The 13,357-nt window shown below is 42.7% G+C and overlaps 1 protein-coding gene across 2 annotated transcripts in view; it reads left to right on the top strand.

Moving 5' to 3' along the window:
- Window positions 1–13,357, top strand: part of VPS53 (VPS53 subunit of GARP complex) — a gene marked incomplete at both ends in the record, with an annotated part of 175,649 nt that overhangs the window by 43,175 nt on the left and 119,117 nt on the right. Inside the window, 3 exons of one of the 2 annotated variants that reach the window (XM_080713279.1) lie at window positions 5,328–5,414; window positions 7,438–7,553; window positions 11,115–11,234. In XM_080713279.1, coding sequence (XP_080569405.1) covers window positions 5,328–5,414; window positions 7,438–7,553; window positions 11,115–11,234 — 323 coding nt within the window. The remainder of the gene's footprint in view (window positions 1–5,327; window positions 5,415–7,437; window positions 7,554–11,114; window positions 11,235–13,357) is intronic. The other variant, XM_080713280.1, reaches the window with a different exon arrangement.

Here is a 13,357-nt window from a genome sequence, read left to right as displayed (position 1 = left end):
TGCTGCTGTTTGGCATCATTGCATTATGCTCTTAGGATTCTTTTGGTTATAAAGACAAAAATCCCAATTTAAACTGTCATGAGCAAAAAGGGGGGTTATTTGGAATAATTATTGTGTCTTGTTTTGAAGGAAGCTGAACAGTCTCACTGTAGGAAGAGTAGCGTCCCCGTTGGGCTTGTTAGACCACTGGAGGCCAGGTCTGGGGCATGGTGTATCCTTTGTCTCCGTCAGTCTGCTGGCTCCATCTCTCTCGAGACCAGCCTCTTTCTATTGCTAGGGAGCTTTTTTGCTCTCTAACTCAGTTTTGCATGTTGGGGCTCCCACCACCAGTGACATGAGCCCTCTTTTCCAAGTTTTGTTCTGAAAAAGTCATGGGAAATTTTTGATTGGTCCAGCTCGGGCCTTGTCTGCCTGTTGGACAGCAGACTCTAAGAACACAGTCTGAAAAGAGTTGCAGGAGGGAAAAGTACTGTGTCAGTAATTCCAAAGGTGGACTACCTAACTCTGTGTTTCTTCCTAACAAAAGATCTTTGAGATAGGTGGAATTATTTCTGTTCTGGAAATTATATTATTCCTCCTAGAGAATTAGTGGTTTGACAGAGGACATAAAGCTAATTGGCAAGGCCAAGCCTCAAATCCCAGTCTGCTGGTGCAGAAACTTGCTTTTAACCAATGAAATGTGTTGCTTTTTCATGCAATAGCAAGAAGGGGATAACCAGCAAGTAGATATAAAGCTGCAAAACAGAAATGATAGCAGAGTGGTGGGAAGATCGTAATTTTCTTCCCAGTAGCCTTGGATATCTTCTGAAAATGAGCAACCTTTCCTCTTTTCTGCAGTGGCAGCAAATAGGATCTCAGTTTAAAATCTCTGAAAGACCACCTGTGGGCATGCAGGATAAAGGCAACAGAATTCTCTGATAGAGAAAATTGCAAAATTAGGTGTATCTTAAGGCCAGAGGGGATGTTTATTTCTTAAAGCATTTCCATTGGATCAGAACTCCTCTACCCACACAGGTGACAGACAGCAGGTCTGCAGAAAAGAAAGAAAAAGCCTGTGCCAGATCCCATACTGCTTATCTTCCGTGCACATGATGTTGTTGGGAGCCCTGCTCAGTCTCCTTCAGGAAGCAAGAAAAATTCGAAGTAATGGTTACACTTAATGATGCACAGAAATATACCCATATCGTAACTGATTTTGCTGAGTCTTGGAGGCTGGCTCGGTGGGTTGCTTTCTATCTCCTGATTACAGGCTTTGAGTTAATGAAGAGGCCTCTGCAGGAACTGCCACCTAATGGTGCCTTCTGCTGCAGGCTGCAGCCATGCCTCAGTGCTCAGGCCAGGACTCCTGGGAGAGGAGAAACTCCAGGTGGATTAAAAGCAGACTCTCTGGGGCAATTAGGTCTGTTTTTAGCCCATGTCCAGGTTAGAACGAAAAAGTAACCACATTTTATTTTAAAGAGCATCTAGAGATGTAGCCAGAATCTTTCTTCCAGCACATTTTCTCAGGTAGTAAAAATATCTTAGTATTTTTTTAAAAAATAAAATCTTTAGGCCCTGTGATTCTTCTAACTACAAATTACTCTTCTGTTTGTAGTTATAGATTATATATCAAATATTAGGGTATGTGTTGACAATGGACTTGCTTGGTAGAGTGAATACTCTTAGAGGAATCTTTTTGACTCTGGAAAATGAATTATGTTAAATTTCACCAAGTTTAGTACATTATTTCAAGCAAAAGAATAAGCAAAAGTATTCTAGCCTGAAAAAATCTGGCAGACCATTTATCTTTCTTTTTTATTATTTATTTATTTATTTATTTTGGTGGTACTGAGGATGGAACCCAGAGGCCTTCTACCTCCGGGCTGTACTCCCAGACCTATTTTTAAAAATATTTTATTTGGGCCGGGCGTGGTGGCGCACGCTTGTAATCCCTGCGCTTGGGAGGCGGAGACAGGAGGATCGCGCAGGTTCGAAGCCAGCCGCGCGCTAATAACAATAAATAATAATAAATAAATAAATAAATAAATAAATAAATAAAATATTTTATTTGGAAACAGGGTCTCACTAAGTTGCTTAGAGCCTCACTAAATAGCTGAGTCTGGCTTTGAACCTGTGCAATCCTCTTGTCTCAGCCTCCTAAGCGTGGGGATTACAAGTGTGCGCCACCACGCCCGGCTTTTTAAAATTTTGATTGGTGCATTGTAGTCATGTATCTTAATGGGGTACAAAATGATGTAGGCATACACGCACACATCACCTAATTAGCCTTTACCCAAATCCTGCCACATTTCCTCCCCCTTCCTCTTTCTCATGTTTGGCTTAGTGATTAACATTGATATGTTTGTCAAAGTACATCATGTGCATTAAATAATTTCTTTCTAGCCAGGCGTGGTGGCACACACTTGTAATCCCAGCATTCTAGAGGCTGAGACAGGAGGATCGCGGTTCGCGGACAGCCTCAGCTACTTAGTGAGACCCTCTGCAACTCAGTGAGACCCTGTTTCCAAATAAAGAAGAAAAAATAGGGTTGGGGTATAGCTCAGAGGTAGAACGCCCCTGGGTTCCATCCCCAGACCCGCAAAAAAAAAAAAAAAAAAAAAAAAAGTTTCTCTCTTCCCCCTCCCTTTCCCTCAGTTACGTCATCTTATTTGCTCATCTATAGTATCTCCTTTGACTGGAGTTTCTCCTTTGACCCATTTTCTCCCTAGCTTCCTCATATCTTTCTTGAAGACTATGAAATATAAGATTGTATGAGTCTTGTTTTCTGGAAGAAAAAAGTGGTGCCTGCAGTGGAGACAGTTCTGGTAGGTTGCCAGATTGAGAGGGATATGGATAGGAACTCTTTCTTTGAGGAAGAATCTTCCACACTTCTCCAGACTTAGACCTAATTGTAGACTTTAGTCCTTTTGCCTTCCTGGTCGAATGTCACAGGTTGTGGGCTGCGTGGCTCTAATTCCACCAGCATGTCACTATAACATGGTATGACATAGTGCCGGGCATGGTGGTGTCCGGCTGAGACAGTGGGTGCATCTCAGAGGTAGAATGGCCCCGGGTTCAACCCCCTGCCACAAAATATAAAATACAAAAATCACATGGCATGACCTGCACTCGCACAGAATTCCGTGCAGGTTGGTCCTTTCTAGAAGTTAGTGCGTGCAGTTTAGCCGTGGGTTGTCTTCAGTCACAGGACAGTGAAGTACAGGTGTTCTGCATGTGTGTAGCTTTAGCATACCTCCGACTCCCTCCTATTGCTCTCTCAGCTTGCAAAAGATACGATGAGTCATAGTAGTTTTAATGTATAGCATTTATCTTTGTAGGGTTTGCTTTTTCCTCCTCTCCCTTTCCTTCTCCTTCTCCCCGGATTGAACCCATATTTTAATAATTTTAATTTTTTTGTGGTATTAGGGACTAAATCTATCATGATTCCACCTCCAAGCTGTACTTTTAGCTTTTTTAATTTTTTGTTTTAATCAGGGTCTTGCTAGATTGATGAGAGTCTTACTAAGTTTCTGAGGCTGATCTCAAACCTGTGATCCTCCTGTCTCAGCCTTCCAAGTAGTGAGATTACAAGCACGTGCCACTTCACCCAGCTCTTTGTAGGGTTTTATTTCCATAGAAACATTTGGCTCACCATTAACGTCACACATACCTTTCTGACTACACATCTTTGGCTTTCTTTTTTTTCTATTTTTCTTTCTTTGTGGTATGAGGGGTGGAACCCAGGGGCTTTTCTACCTCTGGGCTATACTCCCAGACCTATTTTATATTTTATCTCACTAAGTAGCTGAGGCTGGCTTCGAACCTGTGCGATCCTCTTGTCTTAGCCTCCCAAGCGTGGGGATTACAAGCTTGCGCCACCACGCCCGGCTTTTTAAAAATTTGATTACAAGCATGCACTACCATGCCCAGCACATCTTTGGTTTTCAAGTGCAACACTATAAATGTCTTCAATATTCGCCACAGTTTTGAAGTCCTCATACATAATACTATTTTTGTAAGACACAATCTTATGGAACTTCCAAATCCAGAGCTTTCCCTACCATAACTTAAAGCCACATGTCTCTTTATATATTTTAATGTTTACTGCACGCACACATACATACACACACAGAGATGTGCATTTCCTACTTACTGCTATCAATAACATGTATCACTGAGGTGGGGGGAAATAGTTTAGTTTTTATTTATTTTTTATGGTACTGGGGATTGAACCCAGGAGCATTCTACCTCTGAGATACACCCTCAGCCCTATTTTTTATTCTTTATTTTGAAACAAGATCTCACTAAATTGTGGAGGGCTTTATTAATTAGCTGAGGCTGGCCATGAATCTGTGATCCTCCTGTCTCAGCCTCCCAAGTACTGGGATTACAAGCGTGTGGCACCATGCCCAGCTAGTTTATTTTTAAATATTTATTTATTTATTTATTTATTTATTTATTTATTTATTTATTTATTTATTTATTTATTTATTTTGCAGTACTGGAGTTTGAACCCAGGGGGATTCTATCTCCAAGCTCCACCCCAGCCCTATTTTTTATTCTTTGTTTAAAACAAGGTCTCACTAAGTCGTCAAGGGCCTTACTAAGTAGCTGAGGCTGGCCATGAAACAAGATCCTCCTGTCTCAGCCTCTCAAATACTGGGATTACAAGCGTATACCACCATGACCCGCTCTAGTTATTATTATTATTTTTTTTGGTACTGGTATGGAACCCAGGGACATTCTACCTCTGAGTTACACCCCAGTCCTATTTTTTATTCTTTATTTTGAAACAGGGTCTCACTGACTTGCAAAGGGCCTCACTAAGTAGCTGAGGCTGTTTGCAAACCGCGATCCTCCCAAATTGCACCAAACATGCGCCACCATGCCTGGCTCTAGTTTAGTTTTTAAATTAAAACTTTATGATTAGTAAGAGTCCTAAGTATTTGCCTATATCCAAATGCCAGCCTGTATATTTCTCTTCTACATCAGTCCAGTACAATTGGCATAAGTACAATGAATCAAGATACCATTATGGAGCTGGGGTGGTGCATGCTTATAATCCCAGTACTTTGGAGGTGGAGACAGGAGGATCACAGGTTTGGACCAGCCTCAGCAACTTAATGAGGCCCTCTACAACTTAGTGAGACTTTGTTTCAAAATAAAGAATATAAAATAGGGCTGGAGATGTAGCTCAGAGGCAGAATGTCCCTGGGTTCAATCCCCAATACTTCAAAAAAAAAAAAAAAAGCATATGGTAATTACTTTGGAGCCTGGGATTGATTATGGTGTGGTGACTGGTGCTGTCTTGCATTGCTTCTGTTTTTCACTCATTTCCCTTACTCTAGGCACTGGAAGAGGCCCAGAAAGCTATTCAGCAACTCTTTGGCAAAATCAAAGATATCAAAGACAAAGCAGAAAAATCGGAGCAAATGGTGAGTTTAGGTCTCTTCCTAACTTTTTTGTACCCAAAGGGGAAGTTAATGTCTCATCCAGTCATAGGAATTAATGAGCTTTCTTCCTCCCACTTCCTGCCGACTACAGCCATCCACCGTCTAGGCAAGCCCCTGCAAGTGCCTTCTGGATTGACTCACAGGAGCCGCTAGACAAGGGTGACTCACCTCCTGTTGCCCTACATTTGCAGCCTCTTTTTATTTAATTGTTATTATTATTTTATTTTAGTATTGTGGATTGAGCCCAGAGGCATTCTATCTTTGAGCTACACCTCCAGCCCCCCCTTTTATTTTGTTTTTTTTTATGATACTGGGGGTCGAACCAGAGGCATTCTACCTCTATGCCCCCAGGCCCTATTTTATTTTATTTTTTATTTTGAGACAGGGTCTCACTATATTGATGAGAGTTTCACTGCTTGCTGAAGCTGTCCTTGAACCTATGATTCTCTTGTCCCAGCCTCCCAAGTACTGAGGTTACAAGCATGCATTATCACACCCAGGTTCCCTTTTATATTTTGAAACAAAGACTTACTAAATTGCCAAGGGTCTTGCTAAATTTCTGAGACTGGACTTGAATCTGTGGTCCTCTTGTCTAGTCTCCCCAGTACTGGGATTATAGGCATGTGCCACCACACCCAGCTTGCAGCACCATTTTTAATTAATTAATTAATTGCAGTATTGAGGGACATTCTACCTCTGAGCTACACCCCCATTCCTATTTTTATTCTTTATTTTGAAACAGGGCCTCACTAAGTAGTTGAGGCTTGCTGCAAACCTGCAATCCTCCTCTCTCAGCTTCCCAAGTAACAGGATTACAAGCATGTACCACCATGCCTTCACAGCTCTATTTTTATTTTATTTTTATTTTTTGTGGGTCTGGGGATGGAACCCAGGGGCATTTGACCTCCGAGCTGTACCCCTGCCATGTTTTTTAATTATTTATTTTGAAACAGCGTCTCAGTAAGTTGCGGAGGGCCTCACTAAGTAGCTGAGGCCGTCCACGAACCGTGATCCTCCATTCTCAGCATCCTGAATGCCAGGATTACAAGAGTGCACCACCATGCCCAGCTAACAGCTGAGATGGGCCACAAATCCAGATCCTCCTGTCTCAGCCTCCCAAGTGCTGAGATTACAAATGTGCACCACCACACCCAGCTTTTGTTTTTAGTTTTGAAACAGGGTCTCACTAAATTGCTGAAATCCTTGCCAAGTTGCTGAGGCTGATCTCAAACCTGTGATTTTCTTGTCTCAGCCTTCCACGTACAGAGAGTACTGGCACGTGCCACCATGCCTTGCTTTTGCTCCTCTTAAGACATTACATGTTAAGAGGTTACATTTAAGATTTGAGAGAATGTCTTTTCTTTGCTGAAGACAAGACTACTAATTCCATTAGTAAAGACCATCTCAATCCTGAGGCAGAAGTCGCACTTCTGAGCTTATTCTGGAGATGTGCTAGACTTGGCCTCTGAGCCCTCTGAACCCTGCATGCTCAGTACTACATTGTTATTTGAATCATTCCACTGATGATGAAAAATAAAACTTATTTCTTTCTCATAACTGAGGATTTTGTAACCCTGGGTAAATTCTGAAGAAATGCCAAAAAATGTAGAGGGGCTGCTGGACATGGTGGCACACATTTGTAATCCCAGTACTTGGGAGGCTGAGACAGGAGGATCGCAGGTTCGCAGCCAGCCTCAGGAATTTAGTGAGGTCCTCTGCAATTCAGTGAGACTCTGTTTCAAAATAAAATAGGGCTGAGGTGTAGCTCAGAGATAGAGATAGAATGCCCCTGAGTTCAATCTTCAGTACCACTGGGAAAAAAAGTAGAGCGGTTGACTGAAATAATTTGCTTTCCTATCATGAGATTGATTGCATTTTCTCCAAGGGCTAACCTAGGCCTTTTCCTTGGTTCATGTGCATTTTTTTCTTATGAAGCTTCTTGTAGATGGGTTTATATTCTTTCTTAATATTTCTTCTTTCTTCCCTGTTGTTTCTCAACATTTAGGTCAAGGAAATCACCCGCGATATCAAGCAGTTAGACCATGCCAAACGCCACCTGACCACCTCAATCACGACGCTAAACCATCTGCACATGCTGGCTGGCGGTGTCGATTCCCTCGAGTAGGAGCCGTGGACTTTCTCTTGGGCCTATGGGAAATCCATTATGTAAAGAAACTGGCTTCAAAGCCTGGGCAACTTAGTGAGCCCCTGTCCCCAAATAATAAACAAAATAAGGTTGGGGTATAGCTCAAAGAGAAGAAGGAAGGAAGGAAGGACGGACGGACGGACGGATGGACGGATGGATGGACTTCATGGTTTATTCATTTCTCAGCCAGGAAGGCCTCACCATCCTGCCCCACAGTCTGCAAAGCTGCTGAAGTGCTCAGTCACAGTTTTTTGCTTTATACCCTCTCGGTGTTCAAAACTTAACAACAACAAAAAATGAGGTACAGCTGAGTCTGAGGGGGACCCAGAAAGCACAGGAGAATGACTTAGAGAATATTAAGATAGACAAAGTGATTCAGGCCCCAAATCACTTCCTATAGCCTCTGCTTTGGCAATTTTCCCTGCCTGTATTGGCAGAATTTTATTCACCAAAGAGACCATTTGGAATCAGATCAGATCTTTGATGTATCATTCAATCCACTTTTTTTTTTTTTTAATTCGGGGTCTGGCTGTGTGACCCAGGCTGATCTTGAATTGATAGTCTCAAGTGATCCTCCTGCCTTAGCATCCCAAGTAGCTGGGACTGTAAGGCATGTACATTATGCCTGGCTCACTGTTTATAAAAACTCTTTCTCACCAGGCGTGGTGGCTCATGCTTGTAATCCCAGTATTTGGGAGGCTGAGACAGGAGAATTGCAGGTTTGCTGCAGAGGGCCTCATGAGGCCCTTTGCAACTTAGTAAGACCTGTTTCAAAAATAAAGAATAAAAAGATAGGGCTGGGGATGTAGCTCAGAGGTAGAATGCCCCTGGGTTCCATCCCCAATTACACACATATACCAAAACAAACAAACAAAAAAACCCCAACCCTTTCCAAGGATAGTAGCTTCCTGTTTGGCTTACAGAGGGAATGATACATGAACACATTAAAAATAATATTGAAGCTGGGCGTGGTGGTAGACCCTTGTAATCCCAGCATTCAGGAGGCTCAGACCAGAGGATCATGGTTCGCAGATAGCCTCAGCTACTTAGTGAGGCCCTCTGCAACTTAGTGAGGCCCTGTTTCAAAAAAAAGAATAAAAAATAGGCAGGGGGTGTAGCTTGAAGGTCAAAAGCCCCTGGGTTCCATCCCCAGACCCTTTAAAAAATATATATTATATATAAAATATATATATATATATATATATATATATATATATATATATATATATATATATATATATTTTGGTGGTGGTATTGGGGTTCCTGGAAACCCTTCTATCTCCAGGTTACACTCCCAGACCTATTTTATATTTTTATTTGGAAACGGTCTCTTAAGCCAGCGAGGCTGGCTTCGAACCAGCGCAATCCTCCTGTCTCCGCCTCCCAAGCATATTTATCACAAACAGGCAGCCGCCTTCACCAGCATTCCAGTCTACCTCTGTGGTTTGTCTTAGGCTGAGAAGTTTCCTGTTCCAGCCTCAGCATGATTCCAGCAGTAGACAGAGAAAGAGCATCTTCACAGAAATGTAGATACAGTATCTAAAATCTTGTGTGTTGGGAGAAGGACAGGCATAGAAGGAGAGAACAAGAAGGAGCAGGCTCCTTCCTCAACACTCCTGGTCATTGTCTGGCTGTCAGGGAACCCCTGGTCTATTCTTTTGATGATCTGCCAGGCCACCAGTTGGTCTGTTATTCCTTCCCTCAGATTCCCTCAGATGACCAGTGTTAGCAGGTAGTGGTAGCAAAATAACACTTGGGCTTGAATTTGAGCCTATCTTTTCAAATGTCTCTGGAGAGAAGTCATAAATTATACATATATGTAAAAGTCCAACCTTAATGAAATTTTTTATCATTTTAGATCAGTTTGTACTTCCTTGTTATAACTGTTGGTTTTAGTGGCTTTTTTTTTTTTTTGTGGTACTGAGGGTGGAACCCAGGGGCTTTTCTACCTCTGGGCTACACTCCCAGACCTATTCTATATTTTATTTGGAAACAGGGTCTCACAAAGTTCCTGAGAGCCTCACTCAGTAGTTGAGGCTGGCTTCCAACCTGCATGATCCTCCACCATGCCCGGCTATCAGCATCTTTTGTTTAAGCTTTATTAACCTTATTTAGCGGTAGGGAAAGTAGATGTCTTGATGTGTAGTTGCTTATTGTTGGCTTAAAACTTACAGATCTGCCTGGTGTGGTGGTGCATGTCTGTAATGCCAGTACTTGGGAGGCTGAGACATACAGGTTTGAAGCCAGCCTCAGCACTTGGTGAGGCCCTCTGCAACTTAGTGATACCCTGTTTCAAAGTAAAAATATAAAATTGGACTGTGTATATAGCACAGAGGTAGAATGACCCTGGGTTCTATCCCCAGTACCACATACACAAAACAAAGCAAAACAAAAAGTACCTACAGATCTGAGTTAACATGTAAATGCCTACAAATATCCCTAGTTGTATATTAGAAAGATAGTTTGGTTTGCCCATATGCTACAATCCTCAAGTGGTAACATCTCTACCCTGTTCTTTGTTGAAATCCTGTTAGTCCTGTAGCCCTGATGCAAAGCCTTAAAGTCGGCCCAGATTTGCTTCCCTCACACGGAGAATCCACCACACCCATATTCTTTTGTACCTCCATAGTATATAACTTGTACCTCTGTTGAAAATCTATCCTACTATCTATTAGTTAGGTGTATACTTGACTCTTTTTTTGTTTTTTTTTGGTTTTTTTGGTGGTACTGGGGTTCCTGGAAACCCTTCTACCTCCGGGCTACACTCCGAGACCTATTTTATATTTTTATTTGGAAACAGGGTTTCCTAAGCCAGACAGGCGCAATCCTCCTGTCTCCGCCTCCCAAGTGCGGAGATTACAAGCATACGCTACCACGCCCTGCTGACTCTCTTTTGAGAATTAGGCCAGGTCTTTTTTTCCCCTCCACACAACACCATACATATCCAGCACTTGGTAATGTTTATTGAATTGAGTTGACATTTATTTATTTATTTATTTATTTATTTATTTATTTATTTATTTTTGTGGCACTGGGGATGGAACCCAGAGGCATTCTACCTTTGGTCTATACCCACAGCCCTGTTTTATAATTTATTGGGAAACAGGGTCTCACTAAGTTGCTGAGAGCCTCACTAAGTAGCCGAGGCTGGCTTTGAACCTGTGTGATCTCCTGTCTCAACCTCCCAAGCACTGGGCTTACAAGCGTGCACCACCATGCCTGGCTCGAGTTGACATCTATTTTAGAGCAAGAGAAAGATGGCCCATATTTGTACCTCATGTCCTTAGTGGTTTGCTTTTTGTTTTTTCTTTTTATTGGTGCATTGTAGTCATATATCTTAATGGAGTACAAGATGGTAGAGGCATACACGCACACATCTCAATTAGCCTCAATTAGCCCTTACCCAATTCGCATCCCATTCTCTCCCCCCTTCCTTCTTCTCATGTTTGGCTTAATGATTGACTTTGATATGTTTGTGAATGTACATCATGTACATTTTTTTGTTTTTGAGTTTTTAACTTCTTATTTCCTTGCAGAGCCATGACCAGGCGCAGACAGTACGGAGAAGTCGCCAACCTCCTTCAGGGAGTGATGAATGTTTTGGAGCATTTCCACAAGTACATGGGAATTCCACAGATCCGGCAGCTTTCTGAAAGGTATCGTGGAGAACATGGTCTTCCTGTAACACAAGATGGCGCTTGGAAGTGCTCAAGCGCCAAGCTCTGTACACACTTTGAATCTCACTGTAGGAAGCATCTCCAGATATTATCCCACCTAACTATCTGATGAGGGGATCCCTTCCATCACCTCTTACTGTGTCTTCTGAAGCTGTCTGTGTCAGAGAGTTGTGGTTGGACAACTCTGAGTTGTCCACATTCGTGCAGGAAAGTGTCCCAGTCATTTCCTTATAACAAATTGTCACTAAACTTGCTAGCTTAAAATAATTATTTTTTTTCATAAAACTTGTCTTGGCTCAGTGGGAACCAGAGTCTGTGCTCGTGCAGCACCAGCTGAGAAAGGGACTGGAGGAGCCCTGGGCTTATGGCTGGGACATTGGTGCTCACTGTCTGCCAGACTTCAGCTGGGCTGTGGAGTGGGAGCCCTGTCATCCTCTGTGCACTGCTTAGGCTTCCTCATCGGAAGGCAGCTCAGTTCCAAGAATGAGCACCCCAAAGACCTAGGCCTTGTAAGTCACCCGGCATCACTGTACCGCAGTCACAAGGTTTCAAGAGTCAAGAGGAAAGCATATGTCTTCCCCTGCCCCCCATGGTACAGATGTCAGAGTCACACTGGTAAAGAACACATGGGATGGGGTGCATTCCTATGGCGATATTTATTTTATTTTTTTGTGGTACTGGGGATGGAACCCGAGGGCATTCTATCTCTGAGTGACACCCCAATCCTATTTTTTTATTCTTTATTTTTTGAAACAGGGTCTCACTGAGTTGCAAAGGGCCTCACTAAGTAGCTGAGGCTGGCTTCAAACCTGTACAGTCCTTCCTGTCTCCGCCTCCCAAATGCTGGAATTACAAGCGTGCGCCACCACACCCGGCTATGGCAATCCTAAGAGAATACTTTGTGCCAGTAGAACTTTGGGTGTGACAAAATGATGACCTTTTTTCTAATCTTATTCTTTTCTTCTACCACAATTGAGTTTTAATCCCAGATTCAGTTCCAGCAAAAAAGGCAAGTCCTTAAAGAGAAGGAAGATGAGGAATTTTTTGGGGGGGCGGTACTGGAGGTTGAACCCAGAGGTATTCTACCTCTGAGCTGCACCCGCAGCCCTATTTTAGGTATATACATAGTATTAGGTATAATGCTGAGATTACAAGCATATGCCACGCCCCCAGCTGAAAGATGAGGACTCTAAAGAAAGGTGAGGGATGATGAATTCAGTGTCTTTTCTATTAGATATAGCAGCAGGAAGCAGGCGTGGTGGCGCACACCTAAAATCTCCGTACTTGGTAGGCTGAGACAGGAGAGTCACAGGTTCGAGGACAAGCTCAGCAAACAAACTCATCAACCTAGTGAGATCCTGTTTCAAAATAAAAATGAAATAGGTCTGGTAGCTCAGAGCCAGAATGTCCCTGGGTTTAATCACAGTAACAAAACAAAACAAAAACAAAAAATAGGAAGGAAGGAAGAATGAAAGAGAAAAAAAAAAGAAAAGAAAAGCAGCAAGAAGAAATACTGAGAAGGCAGAGACCACTACCTATGATTAAAAATTCTAACTTTAGCCGGGCGTGGTGGCCCACGCTTGTCATCCCCGTGCTTGGGAGGCTGAGACAGCAGGATCGCACAGGTTCGAAGCCAGCCTCAGCTGGCTTAAGAGACCCTGTTTCCAAATAGAATATAAAAGAGGCCTGGGATTGTAGCCTGGAGGTAGAAGGCCCCTGGGTTCCATCCCCAGTACCACCAAAAAAAAAAAAAAAAAAAAAAAAAAAAAAAATTCTAACCTTCCTTTCAGCAAAGGAGAAACGAAGAGGTGGCCCTTGGCAGAAGCCATCATCGTCAACTCTGCCTTCATAGGCCTGACTGCTACAGACTTCTTTTTCTTAAGTTCCTTTATTTTCAATTATACAAGTATACATTTTCTTTAATTAAAAAAAAAAAATCAGCCGGGTATGGTGGCACACGCTTGTAATCCCCGCACTTGGGAGGCGGAGACAGGAGGGTCGCGCAGGTTCGAAACCAGCTGTGCTGGCTTAAGAGACCCTGTTTCCAAATATATATATGATAGGTCTGGGAGTGAAGCCCGGAGGTAGAAGGGCTTCCAGGA

This window comes from Muscardinus avellanarius (genome assembly GCF_963383645.1).
Source record: "Muscardinus avellanarius genome assembly, chromosome: 16".
NCBI classification, from domain to species: Eukaryota; Metazoa; Chordata; class Mammalia; order Rodentia; family Gliridae; genus Muscardinus; species Muscardinus avellanarius.
This window is presented reverse-complemented; position numbering and strand designations above follow the sequence as displayed.